We start from the raw sequence: 26249 nt of genomic DNA, 5'->3' as shown, positions 1-26249 counted from the left end.
TTTGATCACATCCAGACCATCCAGGCAGAAAAAGGAGGCAGCAATACTGATTTGTAACGAAACTGACTTTTATATAAATTATAAACCCATCCAGTTTAAAGCAGTTCAGTTGCAGCTGTGTCACTTAAGTCCGTAGAAGGCTGAGGCATACATATCTCCTACAGTCATAAATTAACAATAATCAAGGAAGAGAAAGTTCAGATAAGGCTGCAAATACAACAAAAAAAAATCCCTAAGTTTACTAGCCGTTAAAATAAAGTCATGATTATCAAGGATTGCAAAATATAAATGCAATTTTTGAACAGTTAAAAAGTACAAAAATGATGGACAACACAAACAAGCATTGTACAGTTTGTCCTGTGTGTAGACAAAGCAGGGTAGGAGATTTCCAACCTTTATCTACATCAGAAACTGATTTTAAGCCAAGAGGAGTCAAGGAAATCTGTAAAAGGATCGTGGCTCATGATCCCAGTAGTATAAAAGCAGTAATTTTTCAGTCTGTAAACAGTAGTCTTGGTAGCTTCTTCTAGGTATGTTTTTCAATTCATCACCCAAAGAAAATCCAAAACAAATAAAAACAAATTCTAAGAGTGGAAAAAAGGGGAACAGCAGCAATGGGTTATAGCTTGAATTTCTTACCAGGTCCGTGTTGGACATATTCTGGAGGGGAAATGCTCTTTTGTAAGAAATATATAATATATTTAACTGTACACAATTTATAGGGGGAGAGAAACTCTCCCTCAACCAAGCCCCCAGTCAGTGAGTACGGAGTCATTTTTGTACACTGTTTCCTCCTAGAGAAACTACAGCTTGGGAAGAGACAGCCTCTGCTTTTAGAAACCACTGAGGAACCCCAAAGTTCTGTGTTTGACAAGGCTGTCATTCCCAGTGGCTGGAAGTGGCAAAAGAACAGCAGCTGGCACTGAGAACAGTCAGAATTCCCTGTGCTGGAAGTGAGTGAGCCATGGTTCCATCCTGTCCCAGCCCCTGCCTCAGATGACATCAGTCCCCTCCAGTTTCAGTTCTGCTTTCAAGGAATGCAGGAAACCTTTTTTTAACCCAGCTTCTGCTTTCAGGCACACAGGAGGATTTTAAATGCTTGGTTCTCTTAATCCTAAACTTCACTTACATTGTCACCATTGCTTATTGATACGACTGAGTTCAACCTGGTGTAGCAGCAGTGGAAGGAAACTCCAGCCTGGATCAGCCCTGGGACTGTCCCCTGTGTCACCTTTGCTGTGTTTGTGCAAAGCCCTCTGGAATTTGTGGGAGGGAGGGGACAGGGACAGCAGCAGTGCCACTGTGCCCCCTGACTGGGAAGGGCAGTGCCTGTTTCTGGCTCAGGGCTGTTCTGAACTGCCCACCCCAGCACTGGGGTGGTTTTCACTCACCCTACACACCTGACAGCATCACCTTCAGTCACCAGCCTTGCTTTAATTCAAGGAGCACACCCTCCTTTCAAAAATGGTATTTCTATACAACATGACAGTTGTGTTTGGGGTTTTTTCTTTTTTTTTTTTTTTTTTTTTTCAGTAAAAGTATTACTATAAAACAGACTTAACACATTTTGGTATTCCTCCAGCCCAGAGCACTTACCAGACATTGTGATTCAACCATCAGGACATCCTTTACAATCTGACAACCTGCAGACATTCTTCTTCTTTCCCTTTCAGGATGGGGCAAAGCTAAACTAAATCCAGCAAGAGCAGCTATAGGACTTTTTTTTTTTAAATACAGGGGATTTATTAAAAAAATACTCTCATCAACATTCTAGCATTACTAACAAAACAGAGGAGATGACAAAGGCAGTCAAGCTCTCTTCAAACTTTAAATCTAGACTTGGATACCTGTAGCTCTAAACCAGGAGATGAGGAATCTGTTGGGTCTGACCTGTCCCTTGTATTGCAGGTACATGAACTTTATTTTTTTGCCTATCAATTTTAGGCTGCATTGCTCTTTGAACATGAAAAAAACCCAACAGAAATACAGATTCTGTGGGAGCAGATGATATGGTCACACTTTCTAACAGAAAGTTTCATGAGCCAGTGCTTGGATAATCAAAGTTCAACTGCAAAAAGCAAGCAGACAGGCACAAAAAGGATCTCAGCCTCAGACCACAGCAGAAGCAAAAGTTACCTCTGCCAACTTAAAACCAAAGCCAATAGGATTCCATTTCTATTAAAATATTGAAGTCTTAAAGTTTCAGTAATCTAAATACACTTTTTAAAAGTCATGACGTTGCTGTTTGACATTAAACTGACATGATACCAGCGCAGTGTCACACTTCACTGCAGCCATTATTTACAAGGTCTTTCTTTTTGTCTTTTTTTTTTTTTTTTGCTGAAACACCCATTCCCATCTCTTTCTCTCTGAAGTTTGCTCCTCATCACATTTGCAGTTTTCCCGAGTTGTGCACAGACACCTCCTCCCTGGAGGATCCTGCCCCAGCTCCGGATGATTCCCAGCCCACCACGGAGGCCTCACCTCTCCCTGATGGACCAACACATGGAATTCTGTCAGCAGGACCAGGTGGTTTGCAGACAAAACAGGCAGCTCCAAGCCAGGCTCAGTTCATCAGAGGTGGCTGAACGTGGACATCTACAATTCCTGCATTTCTAAGGCAAGGACCATACAAAAGTTATGAACACTGTATGGTGGTGAAAATATCCTTGGAGATAGATGCTTTACACTGGATTGCTATTGCTGCTTCTAAAGACCATCTCCAGTTGGTTCTAGAGATCAAAAGGGAAGAAAGTGACTTTTCTCCTGTTGCAATATGCTTATGAACATGTATAAAAAGTGGTCAAACCCCAGGAAGGGTCCCTGCTTCTTTTATGTACAATAATTTAAATCAGCTCAATACATCTGTAATACCTAAAAAAATTGTTTCATGATTTTAAGTCCTTCATGCATTATGAGGAAGTTCTGGATTTAAGTGATGGTAGAGTGGATGTTGCTTCTGTCTGGGACTCTGGTGTCACTCCCCTGTGGAGTCTGTCAGGGATGCATTGCTCAAATCTTTAGTTTTTTAATGGTATCAAGTCTCTTTTTCAGCAGCTCTCCAATTTCCTGAACTGAGTGATGGTAACTGCTCTGGACCTTCCCTTGCACAGTCTTTGTAAACTTTTTTTCTTCCTGCAAAGTGCAAAAGAGAAATCACTCACTCCACAGCAATTGTTTAAATCCCCCTTTTAACCTTTCTCCAACATCTCAAACACCAAAAGGAAATTCCTGAGGACCACAGTGTTTGCACAGGGAATCTCTTACCTGTAAAAGCAGAGTGTCCTTGAGGGACAGCTCTTCAAGTTTTAGTGCAGTCAGAATGATTTCAAGCCCTTTGATATGATCTATTACATTGGAAGTTAATGTCTGGAGTTCAGTTACATAATCCAGGAAATGGGTAAATACAGGTGGCTACAAAAACAAACACAGGTCTTGAATTTATAAACACATATTAATGTCCATTTTATATAACTCCCTTTGTAATACATAATTCTCTTCTTCCCACCAGTGCTAAGCTATAATTTAGCTACTCAGATAAACACTCCCAGCTGACAAGTTTACTGTAGTACATTCCAGGCAGGAAGGTCAATGACACTCTAAACTGTATTTCTCATTAAAAAACTGTCACATGATGTCACAGATATGACATGTCACTGAATTTAAACAGCAAGAATTAGCCCCAAGGTACCCACATCAACCTCCACAAGTTTATGAAAACCAGTTCATGTTATCTAGCCTGATTTTTCTTTCAGAACAAATAGGCTGTGATTAGGGGTGGGGGAAGAGAGAAAGAAATATTGTTTGTACCATTGCTACACTGCTTTCTTTTTTTTTCTTCTTCTTTTTTTGCAGGTTGGATTTAAAAGGTCGGAGGACGCTGTCACAGTAACTCGATACCCACAGGGCAATGGAGATCGTCTGGAAGAAAGGTAAAAATATGTTTTAAGTTGCATTTACAGGAGGTTTCTCAAGTCATTTTAGTGTTCCTGGTAAAATTTAGTATGATTAAAATATGCAACAAAATCCCTCATGAGTTCTCTTGATTGTCTGACATCAAACTTGCACTGTGTTTCAGTCCCAACATTTCTACCCCACACCATTCCCAAATTTCTAGTTTCCAAAGGAAAAACAAAATACCTCAACAAAGAAGACTAAGTTTTCTAACAGGTTTGGATGAGTTTTCAAGGTGCCATCTCTGACTTCAATCAAATCACCTTTACATTTATTGAACAATTCTGAAAAGAAAAAAGAAAAAGCCTTCCTTGAGGATGAAGGAGATCATCTCAAATGTGCATTTTCTTTACACCAGGTATCTGAGTGTAGTGTGCAGAACTGTCAGGGCACTGACCACTAGTCCTCTCCATCTCCTCTGAGTTCTGGCTCATTACAAACATTTCCACACCCCTGATGAGCCCCCCTGACCCAAGCACCAGGAGAAGAAGCTGCCCAGGCTGGCAGATAAATGCACTGAAGGGCACAGCACGTTCTGAGCATGCAGCAGTTTCAACACACAAGCCAAGGGCAATCCCAGCCTTGTTCTCAAGCTTTCACAGGGTCTGCAGATGCATCACCACAGCCCATCCCTGCAGACACTCCACAGCCATCCTCAGACAGCCAGGAAGCTCTGCCTCAGTGTCTGTTCTTGAGTTACCATTTACCTGTCAGTCGTTCTACTAAAGACTTGAAACTATTCCCTATTCTTTCCTGGATTTCTGCTGAATCTTCTGAAAAAAAAAAAAAAAATTAAAAATTATAAGCTACAAACTTCTCTTATTTTCTGCTTCCAGAAATTCAAGAGGCATTTAAATGCAATTTAGTGTCAGTACTCAAAACTAAATTAAACTGCTTTCAAAGAGAAGCCAGTATTACAGCACCATATTCTGTAGAAAAAGACTTACATAAAACACTAAATGAAGGCACTGGCTCTCAGATAATTTAGTTTCAGACAGAAAATTAACACACAAGTAACAGTTTTGAGTCCACATCCTCCAACGCCCAGCAGTTTTCAGACTAAACAGAGACATGTGGCTCCCTCCCACCACACACCAGGCAATGTGGTCAAACCCCTGCCCCAAACACTTACCTAAGCCATTGGTATCTAGTTCATAAATATCACTAACAAGATAAAACAAGCTAGTCTGGCACTGACAGCTGCCATTGCTGAAGAAGCCAGCCATTCGGGTAGGAGGAGGGCCAAGGACAGGATACTAGGCAAGAAGCAAAGAAAAAGATAAAGGTGTTGCAGCTTTTCCTCATCCCACCCAGTGCCTGGCACATCTCCCAGTCAGTCACACACCACAAACCCAGGGGCAGTTAAATGCACTCTGCAGCCTGCACGATGCATTCACAGTCAACATTTGGGGAGAGCTTTTGCCTTACTGGTACCTGGATTTTTTGTTCTAGAAACTTCTTCCCTGAATCCACCGCCGCTTCCAGCTGCTGCAGCAGGGCTCGGATCGTGTCAATCTTGGATGAGACACCGTTCTCTGCAGTCTTTTCAGAGTTCTTTGGTTGGATGGTGTGACCAAGAGTTGGGAGTCCGCTCACCAGCCTCAACGTTAAAGAGCGGATTCGCAACCAGAGAGTTTCCTCCTCCAGGGAGAGCTTCCGATGCTCCTCAGAAATGTCCCTGGAGAAAGGCACCAAAGCTTTCAGGCAAATCTCCAGGCACAAAAGCCTAGGCAAAGCTCCCCAGTTCTGTATGATGAGGAAGGAGTGGTCAGAAATTCCGAAAAATTAATATCTAAAAGGGCAGCACTGCCAGATGTGGTGCATGGTGCTTAAATCAGCCAGCCCAAGGAACACTGAAATATGGGAATTGCCCTGGAAGGAATTTCTTTGCTATGTGTGAGTTGAGGATACTTCTACTCACCTGTCTTTTGGATCCCAGCTAAACAGGACTGTCAGGTCTCTGTTGTCACGCAGATCTTTCCATGGAATGTCATCCTCCTCTGGGCTCAGACTCATGGACTTTATACTTTCTTCTAAACTGGTTGATCTGTAGGTAAGAACAAGCAGCACAAAATCAAATATCTGATCACTGCAAAGGGAAAGCAACTCGCTAACAGATCACGTTCTGTGCACTGCTCAGCTCTTCCTCTGTCAGGAACGTGACACACAGGGCACTGACAAGGATGTGAAGGGACAGCAAATCAGAACCACAGAATCCCCAAAGCTGGAAAAGTCCTTTAAGATCACCAAGTCCAACCACCAATGCAGCACTGCCACCATGGTCACCACTAAACCATGGCCTCAGTGCCCTCCCACATGTTTTCTGAACACTTCCAGGCATGGTGAATCCACTGCTTCCCTGGACAGCCTGTTCCAACACCTGACAACTCTTCCCACAAAGAATTTTTTTTAAACCTCCTCAGTGCAACCCAAGACCACTAAAATCAGAATGAAGCTTTAGGAGCAGAGCTGCAGCTCTGAGGCTTCTGCAGGTGCAACTCCCCAAAGGCCCCTCTTGGCCCACCCCCAGTTTTGCCATGGCAGGAGCTGTACTCACATATTTGCTTCAAGTAAGAGGTCCAACAACATGCGCTCGGTGCGAACCTGCGCGAAGTGGAGGGAAGAGTTCAGCCTGTTCCTGAAGGCGATGAACTCCGGGATCTTCTCGAACGCCCCGTACTTGTAGGCTTGGATGATGTATTCTGAGGTCTGCAACACAACACAGGCAGCTCCCTTAGTGACTGCCCAAATTAGCAACAAGCAACAAGGTCACTGCCAAGGAACCGCGTTTCTGTGGTTTTTATCAGGCCAGAGGTGCAGGACCTGGCAGATCCTCAATCTCTGGGAGGAGTTTGTGCTTCTGCTTCTCCAAGTCACCCAAGCAGTTTTGCTGCTTTAAATTGGGAATGGCCAGATGCTCCATGGGCAGTGAGGTTTAACAACCAAACCGACCTGAAACATCACGTTGTTGTCACCACAATGAGAAATACTTCACAGGGAAGAGATGCTTTTGGAAGGCTTTTTTTCCTTCCTCTTCCTTTTAGATACGTGATTCAAATCATTAAATCATTATTTCATTGTGAGAAATAATTCCAGGCAAAAGAAATATAGCCCAGATTTTCTGGAACTGACTTGGATGTGCATCACATATCACCACAACACAGATTAAAAAAAAATTTACTCACACATTTTTTTGTTTCTCTTTTTTATTAGAGTTTTAAATACAGCATCACACAATGTGTACATGGCACAACACAAACACCAAAGGAAACTCGCAGGGTCCATGGAATATTTTGCTTTCCCTCTGATGAAATGTAGCAATACAAGGCAGGCAGCCAGTATTTCACTTCAGTCCAAGCAATCTCCAAAAAAAGAGATTTTTATGATGAAGGAACTCCAGACAAGCAGTGTTTTAATGAAAATATCTAACTGTAGACACAGAGTGAACTATTTCTGTTCCCAGCCATGAGTGACAGCTGAGTTTTTACATCAGAAGTACTCCACAACTGAGAAGTTCTGGCAAATCAACTATTTTCTTCTGAACAAGCTTATGAACTGCACTGAAGATGAAAGGCACCAAAAAAGGCTTCTGCTTAACTGAATTCTGTATGGTCCTAACAGGCTCAACCTGTCTGGAAGGCTCTGAGAGACCAGAAGGCAACACTCACAGATCCAAAACTCTTTCTTTTCCCCCTCCAAACCAAGAGACGTCCTCTAGGGAGCTGTCTTTATTTTTTTTTTCCCCTAAGTAATTTGGTTATTTGCACTGAATGAAAAAATATGCCAAATATTCAACAACATACCCTCTGATCAACAGCCTTGCAGAGGTGACTGTCAGGGACTGGGCTATGGGCTCTAATTCAACTGCATCCACGTGGTTTTTAAATCCCCCCAGGACACGTTGGAGTGGTTTGCCTGCAGTATCTGGAGAGATTAAAGATGGATGGACACAAGAAAATTAGAGAGATTACTGGTGATTCTGCATAGCTGAAGGAGGACTATCTTGAGGAGGATAAAGTTGCCTTTTTAGTTTTGGCCAAATATAGCAATGCTGCCTTCTCTCCTCCGTGTCCTTGGCATTCTCTCCCAGAGCAGGAATAGTGGCAGGATTGCACAGCAGCCTACATGGCTGTTACTCATGGGATCACTCTGACACAGGATTCACGTCAGGCTGGGAAGTTCAGCAAGTCAGGAGAACGGATTTATCTGAAGCAAGAAGTCTGATTCAGGAGCTCTATTTTTATGCCAGACTTCATTTACATCCCACACTTCCTGCTCCAGGCAGAGTCCCACACACAGCTCTGTGCTGTGATATTCCAGCCAATCTCAGCATCAACCTAGGGAAGAGCAGGCAGCACCAGAAATCTGTAAAAAGGGAACATTTAAAGGACAGACACCTTTTAACACTGCAGATGTGGTTGTGGGGCTTGAGTGGGAGCTGCTCCAGGCACCCTGAGCATAAAGGGGCAGCCCCAGCAGAACCACAGCAGCACAGAAATCTCTTCTGAAATCTGGGAGCAGATCCTGACCTTGTGACATGTTTTATGGCAAGGAATCCTTCTTCATCCCCACTCTTGTCATACCATCATCCTCAGGGAACAGCAGCCAGAACTGAGCCTTCATCTCCTGCAATTCCTGGTTGCAAGAACAGCTTTTGAGGCATCAAAAGGATCTTAAGGAGACAACCACTGCAAGTGTCCAGAGCAGGAGAGATTTGGAGACCTGAGAGCAACATCAGCTCGTGGTCCTTTGGCCGCAACACCATCTCCAAGGTAGGATGTGAGTGGTTCCAGAGTCCCATCCTCATCTTGTCACATGAGAATTCTGTCCTCCTGCTGCACCACTGCTTGCCTCTTGAAATCTCAACATGTTTTGAAGGTGTAGCAGCAAGGCAACACCTTTTTGGGATTTCTGGAACACAAGTTGTGTTTTCCTGCCAACAGCCACTGGAGACATCCAGCTCTTCTCTGCCACAAGCGCCTCCATCATTCATGCCACAGAGAAAAACCTGCTCCCAAGGGAACCACACCTCAATTACTTCAGATTGTTTTCCATGGAAAGATGATTTCTTGATGCTTTACAACACAGTGTTCCCAAGCAGAGGAATCACATCCAGAAGTTTTTTCAGTTCTCTTTTCCACCTGGCACCCAGCAGTCGTGGGTTTCACTCAGACAGTTGGTTCCAGGGATGTTTTTCATTAACATCCATCAAATAACTTTTAAACAAGATTGAAAAGTTACACCTCAGTAAAAAAAAAACAAAAAAAGGTGTCTGGATCCAGGGCTTCACTCCCAGGAATCCAAAGCTTCTTAGCAAGTAGGAAAAAAAATGAGCAAGTGAGAGATGCAGAGCAGAGTGAGCTCCCATCCCACTGAACAATCCATGTGTATCCCTCAGGAAAACCTCTGTGTCAGACACAGCTCCCAGGAACTGGGCACCAACACTCCAGGCACAGGGAAATGGCCATGGGAATGTTGTACACAGGAACCACCTGGGCTGCCAACAGAGCAGCCTGCTGCTTCTGAATGATTTCTGTGTGAGAATCTTTACTGCTCAGTACAGACAATTCCTGTGGTTATTGCTGGGATAGTGGGAAAGCAAATGGTGTGACTGCAGAACCTCTGGAGCCAACTTAGCCAGTGGCTGACTGGCAGATCTAAAACTGGATTGCACCTTTGTTTCCTAGGAAGTAAAAATAATCTTCTTCAGCTACCTCTCAACAGTGCCCACCCAGGGTGTAAAATACAAATACACAGGAAATATTCCCACTCCTCAGAATGGGATAGTCCCTTTAAAGTGAAGTGCACCCCTCACCATCCAATGAAAACAAGCAGCTCCAGCGATTGTAACATAAAGGATTCATCATGTGCCACCCCCATTCTGACCCACCATCACTGGCTGCTGTCTTACTTTCCAAAATGCCAAATTTATGACACCAGCACTTATTTCCACAGGACATTCCACTTCAATTATTGCAAAAAATCACAAACATTAATTTAAAAGCAATCATACCTGTTTTATGAGGAGCATTAAAACTGCCTTTAAAAGAAAGGAAGCTGAAGAAAAACCTCGTGTAACAGCAACTCACAAATCCTTGTAGTAGGAAATGCAGGTTGAGACAACTTTTACCACAAAACTGCACCTACTACTGCTCTTTGTTATGTTTTAAACCACTGCATTTGCACAAGCCTTGCACAGGGCTTCTCTAAAGCCCTAAAGCTTCTCTAAGACACTTTGCTGTGTGACAAGGTCATGGAGGAGGTTTCTTTCAACTTACATCTTTCTGGTTGGAGTGGAAAAACCTGAGTGCAAAGTTGCAGGATTGGGAAGCAGCAGCGTAGTGGCCCAGGGAGCCGGCGTAGCGTGTCAGGAGATAACTGCAACAAACAGCACGAGGCAAATGTCAGCCACTGCCCTGGCAAGCAGCTGCACAGGAGACATCTGGACATTTAACAGCATTAACAGCATTCATGGGCAAGTTCAGGCTTTTAGTGGAATGAATTCTCAATTTTTTAAAAGCAATATGTGAGGGCTTGGAGTTCTTCAAGTTAAGGGAGTAAGAGCTGCTCAGTGAGAGATCCCCCATCACACCAGGGTGTGATGGCTTTCATTGGTGTTCCCAAGCTGAACACCAAGCTCTGACTGGCAGCCAGCCAGACATTTCACCAATTTCCTTCAGATTAATTAATACTCTAAAAAATCCAACACAAATCAAAATCACATGGGGGAAGATACCTGAGAGAAAGGGGGAGCATGCAGTGGCCGTGCCTCCCAAAAACCCAAACACTTTTGCACAACAGCACATGAAAATGTGACAATGTGCTGAATTCAGGGTGGCAGAGGGTGCTGCAGCTGGCAGGATGGGGCCAGGAGTGATTATTCTCAGTATGTACCACCCACCCGATGGTGTCGTGCTGGATGTGCTTGGCGTCCAGGCTGGAGTAGAGCTCCGAGACGGGCTCGAAGGCGCCGAGCCTGCAGTAGATCCGGATGAGCAGCAGCTTAAACTGGGCATTGGAGGGACTGTGAGACAGCCCCTCCTCCAAGAGAGTCAGGCACTGCCACACAGCTGCCTCTTCACCTGGTGACAGACACAGCACAGGCAGGTGTGAGCAGGGACAGGCGCTGGCACAATTCCCTCTGCCCGTGTTACACAAGGCTCAGAGCGCTGCCAGGGATTTCAGTGTGCCCAAACAACACCTGCTCCAGCACTCCAGCTGCTCCCTGAGGGAATGCTGGGGGAATGATCCCTCCCAGGGAATATCTAGCTCACATCTGCACAGAGCACACTGCAGGCAAAGTGACCTTTCCTGATAAATCATGGGTTGTTTGGGAATTGCAGCTTGCACATTGCAAAAGAGCTGGGAATTCAAGAGCCCCCATCCACCTTCCTGCCAGAAATCTGACCAAGGATTTAGTCAGGTTAAAGACTAAATCTTGCCTTGGGAAAGACAAGGGTGTATAGATAACTACATGGAAGGGCAGGAAGTCACATGTGGACACCCAGCACTGGACACTGTGGGATTAAGAGACTAACACAAGGAGCAGGGGTGGAGTACAGGCAAATTTAATTCAGGGAACAGGTCCCAGCAAGTCTAGAAACAAGGGATCCAAAAGACAAAGTATGTCAGGAAGAGAAAGAAACACTCTCAAAACACTCCTGGTATCAGAAACGAATTGTCAGCAGAACTTGTGCAAAGGGAGAGAAAAAATGAATTAATCAGAAAAATTAAATCTGTTTATAGAGATCAGTGAGATTCAGGGCAAACACCAGCTGATCAGAAGGACTCCTGAAATACCTCATATTGCAAAAAAGACCCCAAAACCCAACCCAGAAAACTCCAGGCCTAACAAGCCATGCCAAGCACTCACTGGCCACACAGTCTCCCTTTCCCAGCCTCCCACAGAGATATTGGAGCAAGGCACAATTTTGGGACCATACCTTCCAGCCACAGATCAAGCAGCAGGTGAACTGCAAGCAGGCAGTAATAATCTGAAAATTGCAATTCAGTTTTCAAACAAGATTTCCCTAAAAAGAGGAAAAAAACCAGTTACCCTTGAATTACTAAAACTAATTATTAATTGGTGCCAGCTGATCTCAGTCAGGGTTATTGAGTGGCCCCACCACCAGAGAGCACCACATTTTAATTTATAAAATCAGAATTGTCTTAAAATCCAAACAACTTCACACATCACTGAGTGGCCTTTGGGGCACTTCAAACATTGATATCTTCTGGAAGAAGAACTGACTCCCACAGCTGCAAGATTTACAAATCAATAACTCCTGACCACAAATGAGTCCTATGCACTTCAGTGAGAAAACCTGGCTTTGCTTAAAAGCACAGGCAATCTTGCAAAGTACAAACAGACAGCAGAAAAGCCTTATTTATCTTTAAGATACATGGCTGAAAGGAAAAAAATAAAAGTAACCACAATTCAGGGGAGGTCAAGGGTAGAATCAGAAAGGAGAAAGCCGTTTTTTATCAGCGTTACAGATTTTCCTCACCAAACTCCAAGCCGTGGCGGTATCTCAGCATCAGCTCCCGCACCACTGCCAGCTTCTGCTTCTTCTCCATGGCGTGGTAGATCCCCAGCAGCCTGGAGAGCTGCACCACACACAGGTGCTGCTGCAGGGCCTTGATGTCACCTGGCAGAGCCACCTCGTTCTCGGCGGCCGCCGCCAGCGGGATCACGTCCAGCAGCTGCCGGATGAACTGCAAGAGAAACCCCCGTGGCAAAGGCTGCAGGGCTGCACCAAATGATGGGGAAGCAGCATTTCCTCCCTCCAATCAAACCAAAAAAAGGCAAGGTGGTAACATCCATGTTGGTGTTACACTGAATCCGTGGTTCAAGAGCAGCCTTCGAGATTTTTTTTGAGTTGCTCAATGTTTTTTTTGAGTTGCTTGAGGTTTACTAAGTTTCATCAAACAGATGGAGGGAAGAAAAACCAGAGGCAGGTTTCCAATTCATTGATACACCAAGGAGCTCAAGCACCTGTTAACACTCGTGGTAATAAGAGATGCAATTAAAATAATTAGTTACTGACAAGCTTCTCAGCACACTTCCAGGCAATGATGGTTTTGCACTGTTACATTTTCCCTCAGCTCTGAAGCAATGTGCAGTTCTCAGTGAGGTCATCAACTCTGATTAATGACTTCTTTTTGGAATTAAGCTGTAAGAAATGCAGCTTCTCATTGTGTAGTTTTAATGGGAGACAAAAGACTCCTCACAGCACACAGGGCTGGGCAGCAGCTTCTTGCTCTAAAACCCAACATTGTCTGCAAAGTGAAACCTGAGTAAAAGCCAATGAATTTGGTTTTACTACATTTGGTATCAACACAGAAGAACTGCATCAAATGCAAGCCTGAGGCAAAAAGCTCAGGAGCAGCACCAAGCACAACACACACCAATTCCAGTTTTCCCGAAGAATTTGATGAATGCTGTGTTGACAGATCTTTTCAGTCTGAAACTCTGCCAAGCTGAGCAAGGTCAACCACATCATTGGCTCTGCTATCCAATTTACACCTCTAGGAAGTCAAGGCTGGTGTTGTGACCATTATTTCTGGACTATCTCACATGTCAGTGGTCCAGCAAGATCGTGACCTCAGCTACTGAAGTGGAACTCTCATGTCAAAACTCATCAGCACCTCAGCACCATGAAACCTCCTCAGTTCCTTGTGTCCTTGACCAAGCTAAACTGCTGAAGACGCTGCTTCAGGGACAACCAGAAAACCACCCAATACATCAATCTGACACAACATATATTCCAGAATATACTCAGTAAATCAGCAGCAGTTTTAAGGCCAGACAGAGAATTTTAAAGTCAGAGTTGTGACAAAACTGAAGTGTGAACTATTATTATATATAATTTTCCCACTCTTGGTTTTGAATTTGTTCCCTGGAAAGTTAGGATGAAACCTGTTCACTACTTCAGGGCTCCCTTACAATGGAATCACTCTTTCCAGGACTAGGAGTTCAATATCCTACTGGCCACATTTCTTGCCAGTGGGCTAAAAACACATCTTTAAATACAAAGCACCACCAACATCCACCCCTGCCAGAGCCACCACGCCCATCAGCAGTGGGGCTGTGGGAAGAGCTTGCATTAGGAGTCAAAAAATACTTCAATAAACCAAGAGAACCTCACTACCTACACTTTGTTTACCAACATTTTATCCCCAGGCTCTGGCTGATCCCAGATTCTCTGCCCTCCCCAGTGCTGATCCCTGGACACAATGGCTCAGACAAACACTGGGGTGAGTGACAGAATTCCCAGCTGCTGAAGTCACTCCAGGCTGCTCATGACTCTGCACAAATGGGCTTTTCAGAGAAACTCTTTTCCAGAGAGTTGTTTCAGAAAGAGATTCTGGAAAAAGCTGCCACAGGTGCCTGCATGACCCCTGGATTTGGGTCAGTGTGTCCTTTTGGCACTGTCAGAGCCAAGCAAAGCACCTGTGACATCCCTGCATGGGATGAGGGGGCAGCTTCTTCCCATTAAACAAAATTTTTGACCTCAAAGCATCCTGACACCCTGAAAAATGGGAATAAAAAAGCCAAAGGAATACCAGATCTGAGACTGCAGGATCAAACTTAGCTTTAAACCTCCAGTAAAAATCCTCGGAATGAAACTTCTCAAGTGTTCATGTTCAAGTGTTCATGATATTTTCTACAGCACAAAGAGTTCTCTGAATTTCAAGCAGAAAGTAAAAATTTGCTGTTTCCAGTCTCTTAATATGATCCACAGGTATTTTAAGACAAAGGGACCAGAGTGCAAACAACCACTGCTGTTCCTGCCACCACTTCTTGATTATTTCCTTACCTTTGTGTACTGGCTGGGTGGAAGGAGATCCACAAACACTTTGAGATCAGTAAAACAGCAGGGCTTGTCCCCAAATTTTTTGAAGTACTGGAACATTAGTTCTTCTGGATCACCTAGGAAAAAAGGCCAGGTCACCTTTTTAACACCCTCCAGTAGAAGTGAAATCTGTAAAATCACTGTGAGAAATCTTTGTTCATTCTTTCTTTTTCTCCCCCTTCAAGATTACAGAGTGATTTAGAAAGCAGAGAGCTGCAGTACTGCAGATTTTAACAGAGCCTCAAAGTCTCTGGTAACCAAGGACACATTAAAAAAAGCCCAAAAGCTTCACTCAGGCTCCTTTAGCACATAAGAGCTCAGCAACCCAGGCAGGCACACGCAGCCTCCACTTATCTCACCACAGCTTCTTTTGGGATGGAAACACAAAAGGAATTAGGAAATAGCACAGATGTTGCTCTAATCATATTCCCTTTCATTCATTCCCTAAATGCCATTTTGTGATGCAGGTTTTTAAAAAGCAAAACCTGGCTTTGTTGCCATGAAAACTTAAATCAAAAATCAAAACCCACCCAGAGATTGCAGAACTAACAGCAAGACTCTCCACTAGGAATACAGTGTCAGTGACTGGATGCTCCTAAATCCCTGAGGTCCTTTTTAAAACCTCCCTGCTGGCTTCTCCAAGCCCTGGAGTAATCAGGAAACACCTTCCTTTCTTCCAAGTTCATCCTCCAATGCTTTTAAAATCCTTTACACGCAGAACAACACGTTATGTTTTCCTAATGAAACCTGTCTTTAACTCAGTGATTTAGCAGCAAGTTTGTGCTCTGCCTCCCTCAGTGCAGAGGTGAACTCCTCCCCCAGGAGGGCTCTTACCCAGTTTGTACTCATCATTGCAGCCCCTGTGCCGCAGGCGCCTGATCAGCTCCAGTTTGGCCAAGTACGGTCCCCGGAGCGGCCGGGAGCTCTTGGACTCCTCTGCTATCCTCTCCTCGATGAAATTCACAGCCTGCTCGATGGAGCAGTGCACCTCCCCTTCCAGAGAGCTGCAACCACACAGACAAAAGGTTCTTGGAGAGGTCCCACTGGTATCACACACTCAGCACGCTCCCAAACAGGGAAATGATGGATTCTGCAACTCAGTCACCACAGAAAGCATGAGCTGCAAGAGTTCTATAATGTACAAACTACTTCCATAAACTATTCCCAGCCTCCAGATAAAATATGGAAAACACAAAGCAGGGAAAACACACCATTTGGGCTCTTGACATCAAGAACTCACTCTAATACTGAATATATGAACCCAAACAATTTGCTGTAGCACAAAGGGAAAACAAATCCACAGCAAAATTCTCAACTTACTGCTCTTCCTCTGCTGGAGGCGTCCAGGATTCATCAATGAGTTGAAACACTGAATCAAAGTAAGTTATATAGAACTGCCAATCATCTGAGCTGAAACAAAAATCAGGCACAAGACAAAATTTAGGGAATTGCCAAAACAATTAACAGCTAAAAGTACGTGTCTTGCCAAAGCTGAATTAAGGAATAACACATAATCATATTACAGAAAAAACCCAATGCCAATCATAAAATTGTTTTCCCTTGAAAAGGTCTTGCATCTTTGAAACACCATCATCCTGAATTTCTGGAAACATATTAAGCAAAACCATTTCAATTCAAAAGTGAGGCAAGCTATGAATTCTCCTCCTAAAATTCACATTCCAGTCTGAGCTCAGCAACATCCCCACAAAACATGAAGGCAGAAGTTTCTCTTCTGCATTAAACTTATATCTAAGATGAGAGCTAAATTCAAAAGCAAACACCACATCTCCTTGACAGCTCTGAGACAGATTTGATCACACTGGAATGTTCTGTCTCCTGATGCATCTGCTTCAAGCATTACATGCATCTCCCACGATGAAGTCTGGCCAAATGGAAGAAATTTAGATGTAGAAAATGTAATGTAAATCATGGACAGGATGTGAACTGCAAAGTCAGAGCTAGACAATCAGCACAAAATTTAGAAGTAAGGAGGTAAACAACCTTTTATTGCATTAATTGCCAAATTCTGCCTGAAAAAAGCAGCAACTCCAGTCCTGACCCTGCCTCTCCCTGTGACCTTCACCATGCCTGGCTTCAGAGTGCAATCTTTGGAAAACCTTCCCCAAATTCTCCTATTTTAACCACAAAAGCCACCAAACAAGGCCATTCCCAAACAAGTAGGGGTTTTTGTTCCATCTCTTTTGCAGGACTGCAGGAATCCTCTCTCACTTTTTGAGCAGCAGCCTCCTGGCCAGCGCGTTGCACTCAGGCCACCTGTGCAGCTTCTTGTACATGGCCATGCACTTGTTCTCCCGGCTCTGCAGCTCACTCGTCAGCTTCTCTGCAGCAAAAAACACAGAAAGCTCAGCTCAGCCCTGCTTAAACCTTCTTATTCCAGCCCAGCACCAAGGTCTAACACAGCAGCAGTCCCCAGGAAGATATCCCATGGAAACCTCCGCATCCCAATTCCAAGCACATTTTAATCTTTAGTTAAACTCCTCTAAAATGCAGATATTGAAGACTTTTCAGTTTTGAAGATGGCAGCTACAACCAAGAACATGTTCCCAGTTTACCACTGCAAAGCTCAGCCCTGAGTAGTGCTTAAACACCATAAACAAAGTAGGTAAAACCAGGTTGCACAAACACCTCTAGAGTTTACACTCAGGTTGAAACTGGTGCTAAGTCAGACTTCCTAAAATTTTTTTGGAAGCAGTGGACAAGTCTGAAGTGAAGGGGAACTGTTGTATTCTCCACCCAGCTCTGATTTATTACAGAATAAATTACCTCCAAGTTTTCCCCTCACAACATCTAAGGCTTCCTTGTACTTCTCCAGACGTTCCAGGATCATGTAGTACAGTTCCACCTTCAAAGAAAGATTAGACTGCAATGAAATTTGCCAGGAAGAACATACCCAGGTGTGCCAAAAGGGAAAATAGGGGATACCAGGCCTGCAAAGCTATCTTTAGTATCCCAAAGGGTGCAATACTCCAATTTAGGTCTTGTTTTCCATTCTTAGTCCTCAGGTTTTTCCTGGGGCCTCCCAGAGAGCAAAGCACTTCATCAGTCAAATCAAACACCAAAAACTGCCTCAGCCACAGGATTCTGAGACCCTCCTAACCCCCTGCTTTTGGTTTTCCTTCTGTCCCCTACATTCACATTTAATTCCAAAACATTGTTTGTTATTTTAAGTTTTCCAAGGTAATCAAGTTCCCTTAACAGTGCATTGCTTGTTTCAACAAAGCTCAAACCAAGCCTTACTTCAGCCTCAGCTTCAATCTTGTCCTCTTTCACCATTTTTTCCACCATTCTTTCAGCAAGTGGCAAGAACATTGTCTTGGAGAGGTTTTCATCCTGTGCTGAGATAGACTGAGGAAGAGAGAGATTATTGTAAGAGCTCAGCAAAATGTTCTGTGATGTCTCACTCACTGCTCTTTTCACTTTAAAAGAGGGAAAAAAGAAAACAACCCAGGTGTTCCAATCCCCCTCCAGCCACATGTTTGGAGCTGCCATCTGCGACCTGAGAGTGCAACTGCTCAGGGAAAAGGCAGCAATAAAATTTCTGCTGCACAGAAAAGCTCATTTTTGATCAGATCAACCAGAGCCCTGCATGTCTGAGCACAAAAACCTCGTGGTAAAAACATGGAGCCAGAACATTTTTGTGTTTTACATGGCACAGGATTTTAGAGGATGTGATTAAAACCCTCCAAGCTTATTTTTGTTTGATTTTCTGTTGATTTTCTGTCTGATTTTTAGTGTTCAAATGTGCTGCCTCAACCAGCAGCAGCACAGCTGATCTGTGCCTATTCCTGCAGACTTGCTGCTAATTCCAGAGCTCTCATTTATTCCCTCCAAGAGCTTTTATAACCTTGCTAAAGAGGAACAATTCCAACTGAGAAACTGCAGATAGCTGAGGATTTATTCATTATCTCTGCCAAAAGGACAGGTGGATATTAGTGCAGATTAGAGAATAATTCAAGCTGTATAAAGGTGGTAAGGTAACAGTTAAATGGGATTATAAAAACACCTCAGTTTATTTTGGACCACAACAATCATGCTGCTTAAGGAGGGCTCAGTCTTTCTCCCAGCATCACACAGAAACAGCTCAAACACGCATTTTACCCAAAATCATCATATTTTCCCTCAGAACATTTCTGCATCAGCACTGCAGTCAGAAAAAAAAAAAAAACAAACAAACCAACAACCCAGTCAAACCCAATACTGCACACACCTGCATGATCAGGCTCATCACAGACCAAAAATAATATGGATTTTTGGGAACAATCTTATAAAGTGCCATTCCAGCCTGAAAAACAAGAAGTAGACAAGTTTCATCATCCCTGAAATAGATTTATTGCTCAGATCTCGTGATGGGCAGCAGTGATGGAGGGGATTTGCACATGGGAGGATTTTCCCCACTCGGGAGCTCTTCCCTCCTAACACACATCCCTGAGGAAAACAGAGGGTGGAAATGTTTCCAAGGACTCTGTGTAGGTCTGGCAAGAACAGCAGCAAGCACTGACTGCCTACACAGCTGACAGCCTGAACTGGAACTCCAGGAGGAAGCAGATTTGCTCTTTGGGAATGAGGAGGTTTCTCCAGTGCTGCAGGACACAGCAAACCCACACCTGCCTCCAGGAGCTGCCCTTCAACACACACTTCACACCCACTGACACCCCCAAATTTGGGCTCACCTCCACGTGCAAAGCAGGGGGAGCAAAGGCTGAGCAGAGAATTTGGTTGAATCAAAGCAGAGCCAAAGAATTCACAATTTTCCCTAACACATTAACAGCCATTCCCACACTTCCCTCACAGTGCCTGCATGTAAAGGACAAGACTTTTATCCCTACAAAATCTGTAATTAATTTCAAGAAACTACACACAATAGTCTACCTCCACAGCTGGACTTTTGTCCCAATCCCCTGACTGCAGTTGGCATTTTCCAGGATTTTTAGCTGGAATACCCCAGAGCACAGGACACTGGGGTTTATTTTCATTCCCTAATCAGTCACCATCCACACTCTCTTCACATCCCTAAATCCAAAAGCACAGGCCAACATCCCACTCTGACAATGTGATACTGATAATGATGTCTTGATTCAATTGATATTGAAAGTAATTTAATGAGATCCACACTTTTATGTCACTTCAGACATACAAAAGGTCACATAAATGTTAATTATTGTTATCTGTGGCATTTTCTCCACTCGTGATTGTGATCTATCACATCTAAAGTTTGGGATGTATCATGAGGTTTCTCATTTCAGGTACACCAATAACTCCTTTTTAGCTATTTAAGCCAAACCTGTCACAGCAGAAACAAGAGGGAGTTTCACACTTATTTCTTGGCTCTCTGTGCTTTTTTTACACAGAAGAGTGAGCACACAGGCCTTGAAAATCATCTTCCATTTACAGGCATTCTCCAGGTACCTCATTTGGAAGGGATGAAATCAAAACCAACCAGTGTGACACTGTGCTGCCAACTGACAGGGAATATTTCAAGTGCTTTTTAGTTTTTCTTCACTGAATGACTTCAATACAAGCTGTATTTTAGATACTCAGAAAGAGCATAGGGAGGATTTATCTTCTGAAGTTAACAGAGAACTGAGGCCAGAATCAAATGTGAAAACAAGGATCAGAAGCTACTCCTAGATGTGCCTATTCCAGAATTCCTTTATTTTGTACTGTAACTACAAAACCACAGATCAGTAAAAGACACAGCCTTAAGTTAACAAAACTTTTGTCTCAGACAACCCGCCTTCAAAAACTGAGGCTCAAACCTCTCTGTAAAAACCAACCAAGAATTTAACCTCTGCATTAACCCAGCTCAGCTTTTGTGGAAGATTACTCATAACACATAAATGAGAGTAAAAGACAGAGAAAAATACATTTTAAACCAGCCAGAACACAAACTGTTGGTCATACCTGCTGCATTTTCTTGTATTCTCCAACCCTGGCATAGGCCATGAAGAGGTGGGAGTGATACTCTTCACTGTTGGGGACCTTCTTCACAGCTGCCTCGTAAAGTTTAGTCACCAGCTCAGCTAAACCAAAACCAGATGCTAGAGTTAAAACCAACCTGGGAATATTTTAAAGCACAGCTCCCCAGAGAGCACCAGAGATGCTCTGAACAGCATCTAATTGCATTTATCAGCCCCCAAAATGTTGCTCTGTCCCCCAGGCACTGCAAGCATCATGCAAAGGAGGAAAGAGCTTCAAAAACTCTAAATAAACCTCAAAATAGACTTCAATCAAAATAGAGTTCGACAGCAGCAACTGAACTGCCCAGCAGAATTTTAGGTCTACTTTTAAAGCATGTTTTTCTTTATTTTTGAGCATAAAAATGAATGAAGGTTTCTCCTGCTGGCAGAAATCTCCTCCATGTGAATCATGTATCAAAACAAACACTTTCAGAGCCTATTAGCAAATTAATTATTCTTATCACAGGTTTATTTATATTAATCATATCCTGCTATTTCCCAACTGCCTATATCAGAACTCTAAACAATTGTTTCACACTACACTTCTTAATAACAGGTCTATCATGACAAAATACATCTGATAGTACAACATGCAAAACTTTCTTACATTTTCATCCTTCCATATTCTTTTTTCTTAGACAAACAATTGTAGCTCAGAGTAGAAATAGAAAAACAAATGTAATTTGTCTTTCATACAGTTTATACATCCCTGACACAAATACAGAAAACATCTAATTGCAATTTTCTTGCAGGACCAAAAGTGGAAGTGCCTCACACCCACCAGTTCCTGAGTTACAGAGCTAAAAGTTACAAAGCTCAGCTTAATGGAAGTTGTTAACAATCACAGAGAGGTTCTTGTCATTCACAGGGGTTTATGCTGAAGTCAGAAATACACAAAAAATGTTGGTATTACTCAACAAATGATGCTTTAACTCCACAAACACACACAAAGAAATCAAGTGGGAGAAGATAAGCAAATCTCTTCTGCAGACTGATGCAAATACCCTTTTCTGAAGCTGTTTCACCCCTTGATCGTTTCTCCAGCAGTTCAACAATAAATTTGGTGCTATCACCCACCAAACTCCACAATAAACACCGGTACCAGGTACCACCACACCAAGAAGCTGCCAGAAACAACTGTTCAAGCTGCAGAAAAGCAGGACAGGAGGTCTGGCATCTTTCAGAAAAGCACAGGAAACTTTCCTCCATCACTCCAATGCTGATGATTCAGTATTTTGAAAACACAAATCACTACGAGGAACCTGACAAAGCTGAAGTGGCCAAACTGGGAGGTCAGGATTTCCCTCCTGCTTTTCACCACTTTCATCACACCCTGTGGGATTTGTCATCTCTGTCACTCTACTGACAACAAACTCCAGTAGTTTCACCAACAAAAGTGAACTCCCAGGCTGCTGGATCATTATCAACATGACCTGTCACACAATTGTGTTCATAAGAAGTTCAAATGAGCATTTTTTTGCTTTATGAAGATCACTCCAGCCTTACAGGCATTACAACAGGCATCACTTCAATTCTGAGTCTCCCAAAAGTCTCTCACATACACAAATCCTGGATTTCACACATTTCCCACCAAACTGTGGGGCACAAATCTTCTGAAAGAACACAAACAGAGATTTCTGGGAGAGGGACAAACTCACGTCTGTGCATTTCCCGGTAGAGAATGGTCAGTGCTTGCAAGGAATTATCATCTGTGGGTTCAAGTGCTGCTACTTCTTGTGCCAGGGCATAGGCTTCATCCTGCTTGCCAGTCCTCTGCAAGCCAATGGCCTTCAGCACCTGTGGACACAACACAGGCAGCTCTCAGAGACACAGTTTGCATTTGGAAACCCTCTCACTCCTGCTGGGAGCAGCCCAACCACCTCATTCCCTCTGCAGAACTCCAGGATTTATTACATTTTTAATCCATATGGCTGGAGAGGAAAACTCCCAAATGCAACAGCATCAAAGAGGGAATCTGACTTCTTAATAAATGTTGAGGCTGCCCCGAGGCATCACCACATGATTTTCTCTGCCTGGAGGCTGCAAACTGACCTGTCCTGGCAATTTTCCTTAGTTTTCTTTCACTAACTGGCCAGAGAGAAGTGACATAAATGAGATTCAGGTCAATGACACTCTCTGCAGCTTGGGAAGCCTTCAAAATGTAGAAGTGGAGCGAACTGCAGAGGGAAACCCCCAGGGAAATGAGAAAAGCAGAGAGTCACACGTTCAGGAAAGGGAGGAACAGAAACCCTTTCCCTTAACAGGGCCACAGCAAGGAAGGTGGTGAACGAGCAAAAGAGCAAATGCCTCCAAAATCATGGAATCCTGGAGTGCTTTGGGTTGGAAGGGACCTTGAAATCATCCAGCTCCACACCTTGGCATGGGCAGGGACATCTTCTTCCATGGACCAAGTTGCTCCAAACTGGCCTTGAACAATTCCAGGGGCATCCCCAGCTCCTCTGGGACACATGTTCACCTTGTAATGTTTTCCTCAGACATTTCCTCCCAAGTTTTGATCCAAACTCCTGCAGATGAGTATCCCAACCCCAGGGCTCCAAGAGCCATTTTTAAATCCCAGCCCACCTGCCAAGGTCACCTGGAATGGTGCTGACAATCAGCCCAGGTGGAAATAACATTCCAGTCCCTATTAGTTCATTTTCAGACAAACAAGATCCAGGTGGGCTGGAACAGAGATATTCCAGAGGGCTCAGAAATCACTGTGGAAGCTCCCAGAGAAAGGGACAGTGGAACACTCTGGAGTGAAGACACAGGCAGAATGAGCTCAGTGCCCCCAGTCCCACTCACCTTGGCACAGTGAAGGTCCTTGTGCTTTTTGAGCAGTTTATCTGCTTGCTGGATTGCCATTTTATTATTGCCATTATCGAGATAATCTGCAGAGGAAGAGCACACACAAAAATCACACCCAAACACCAAGGCCATTCTGGAAAGCCACCTCTAATTTTACCACAGAGCATCTGCTGTCACACCAGCAGCACAAACCACATTTTCCCTGTGCAGCTCCTCCTAAGCCAAACATTCAGGGAACTGTCATTTCAGGGATGAAGGATTCATCTCGTTGTACTGGTTTTAGTCACTCAAACAAACAAGCTTTTGTAATTACTCCACACAGATCATTACAGCAACAAAAGAGACCCATAATAGAGAGGATTCTGCAGAAACAGCTCTTTGCTGGCAGTGCAGCTCCAGTGCTTTAGCAGGAAAAGTACAAATTAATTTGGTGTGTCTTTGGGAGACTTTCAATGACTTTTAACAGGCAGGAACACACACCAGCAAAGTGGGAAACATTTGTCCACAGCATCCATACCTCAGGCAGAGCAAACCTGTCCCCCTGGAGCACCACTACCCTTCCACCAGACAGGTTTTGAAGGCACAACTGTGAAGCATTAATATTTCCTAGGGAGATATCCCACTATCCAGACTATTTTCTCTTTTTTTAGCTCAGAATGATAATTTTCAGATTGGTCTTCATGTTATTACACAATTACAAACATGCAGTTTTAGGCCAGGACACGACCCCTACGTGCTCCCCTTCCCTCAAAAATCCCTCCTTCCTCAGCTTTGCTGCCCCTCATGTGCCAAGGGAAGGAAGGGGCTGCTCACCCTGCTCTGGCCTCTCTCCTGCCAGGGAACTGAAATTACTCCACACACCTTTACCTCATCAAACCTCTTGTTCCCATTATGAGCCAGAACTCTTTTACTGAGGGGTGACCCTTGGCAATCCTCAGCACAAATTATGCATCTACTCTGATTTACAGATTTCTATCAAACAGCTCCCATGTTTGCTCCTGTGGCCAGGTGGATGCTGTATATTTAAAGCAGAGTTAATTGGGCTCCTGAGCCCATCCACAGCAAACCTCTCATGAGGCAGCCTTTCCACACTCACCAAAATAAACACTGTGGCATGAAATCCAGTTTGAAGCCACAAATTTCAACTTAGGAAAACATCTGTGTCACCTCTAACATTAAAACTTTGGGGATTTCTCAGTGAAGAGGCTTGAAAGATGTGGAACAGCACATCAGAGGCTTCTTGCTTTAAGGCTCTGTCACCCAGTTTAGTGACACACAAATTATCCCCAGGCTGAGCTGCCTGACTGGGATTAACAGCTGTGCCAAGAACATCTCAGCTTTGGGTGTTCCAAAGTAAATCAAATAACCCTCAAACCTCCCCCAAAACACAGCAGAACGAAGAGATTGTATTTTCCTAACGAGTCAGGTTGTTGGAAGTCAAAGCAGCTTCCAAAGGAAACGAAACTAAATGAAAATAAACTCCAGCTTATGCTAGCTCATAGGTGGGGACGTTCAAAGGCTGGAAATGAAACACCTGAACCTTCAGGTGAAGGGAGAACAAGTCAAGATCAACGATAACCAGAGCTGTCCAGGAATCCTGGGGAAGCACGGCACAAACCCAGGCACACCCTGAAACCCAGAGGCAGACCTTGGACCTCACGCTGCACCTCCCCAGCTGCTCAGGTGGGGAAGCTGTGTGTGTTTATCACACGCTTCATTTCGGGTTCTGCAGCACCACAGCCTGAGAGCCAACCTTGCACTGCAGAGAATCCTTTCCAGAACGAGCAGAAAGGAATTCTAAAGCTCTCTCCAAAACGAACGAGGCGGTATGCTCAACATCATCTGCTTCGATAGCAGCTGGATTTACCCAGGTTCTTCTATTAGTACCATTTCTCACACGGGTTATGACAAAAATAACTGCACATCAGTAAACTGCCAATCACAGCACAGATAGAAAACTAAGAAAAAATCCTTAAAATCGTTACATAAAGACAAACTGCAACGAACTTGACCACTTCTGACCGTACAAAACCATCTTCCTCCCTTTGCCTGGAACCCATCACGGACTCAGCCGTGCTGCACCATCCCTCTGCCCCAGCAAAGGGCATCCCAAAGCACGTCCAGCCCAAACCAGGGCAGCTCTCCGCGTCTCTAGGGAGAGGTTTTTACCCCTGCTGAAAAAGTTAAGAACGTTTTCCTCAATATCTATCAAATCTTCAGTTTTAGGGACAAAACGATACTGTAGCCCGGGGAAGTGTTTTCCTTTTATTTCTCCATATTTGCATAGAGCCAAGCTTTACCTACAACCTCTGAAGCAACCCCGACAGCGCAGAACACCCTCGCAAATATCCGGGGACACAACAACACCGCACAACTCCCAACGACACCGTCCCCTTCCACTTCTCTCCTGCCTCCCAATTAATTCCCCCAACAGCGTCACCGCTCCGTGCCACAACATCCAACACAACTCCGGGGCATCCGCGGCTGCTCCTCCAGGGATTAATCCATTCCCGGCTCCTCCGCGGCAGCGCAAAAAGCGCGGGCCGGGGTTACCTCGGCTGCGAGCGGCGCCGGCTGCGCTCCCCCCAGGCCGAGGGGGCAGCCCCGGGGCGCCGCGGGACCCCGGCCCGGCCGGGCGGGCGCCGCAGGCACC

The 26249-nt window shown here is 44.2% G+C and overlaps 1 protein-coding gene across 1 annotated transcript; it reads right to left on the bottom strand.

Moving 5' to 3' along the window:
- Positions 1 to 50: 50 nt before the first annotated feature.
- NAA25 (N-alpha-acetyltransferase 25, NatB auxiliary subunit) lies at positions 51 to 23711 on the bottom strand. Its single transcript, XM_041488561.1, has 23 exons — positions 23594 to 23711; positions 22447 to 22585; positions 20733 to 20851; positions 19039 to 19113; positions 18069 to 18176; positions 17595 to 17673; positions 17040 to 17151; positions 16131 to 16220; positions 15645 to 15814; positions 14775 to 14887; positions 12462 to 12669; positions 11898 to 11984; positions 10856 to 11036; positions 10233 to 10332; positions 6512 to 6663; positions 5876 to 6001; positions 5389 to 5632; positions 5087 to 5210; positions 4662 to 4727; positions 4141 to 4238; positions 3811 to 3921; positions 3268 to 3414; positions 51 to 3135 (listed from the first exon to the last, which is right to left on the bottom strand). Exons 1-23 carry the CDS (start codon positions 23651 to 23653, stop codon positions 3013 to 3015), a joined length of 2832 nt encoding a protein of 943 aa, XP_041344495.1. The 5' UTR covers positions 23654 to 23711; the 3' UTR covers positions 51 to 3012.
- Between the last annotated feature and the right edge of the window lie 2538 nt (positions 23712 to 26249).

Source organism: Pyrgilauda ruficollis, unplaced genomic scaffold, assembly GCF_017590135.1.
Source record: "Pyrgilauda ruficollis isolate IOZ18807 unplaced genomic scaffold, ASM1759013v1 scaffold9, whole genome shotgun sequence".
In the NCBI taxonomy this organism is placed as follows: domain Eukaryota; kingdom Metazoa; phylum Chordata; class Aves; order Passeriformes; family Passeridae; genus Pyrgilauda; species Pyrgilauda ruficollis.
The sequence above is the reverse complement of the archived record's forward strand: the minus strand, read 5'-3'. Positions and strand labels throughout refer to the sequence as shown.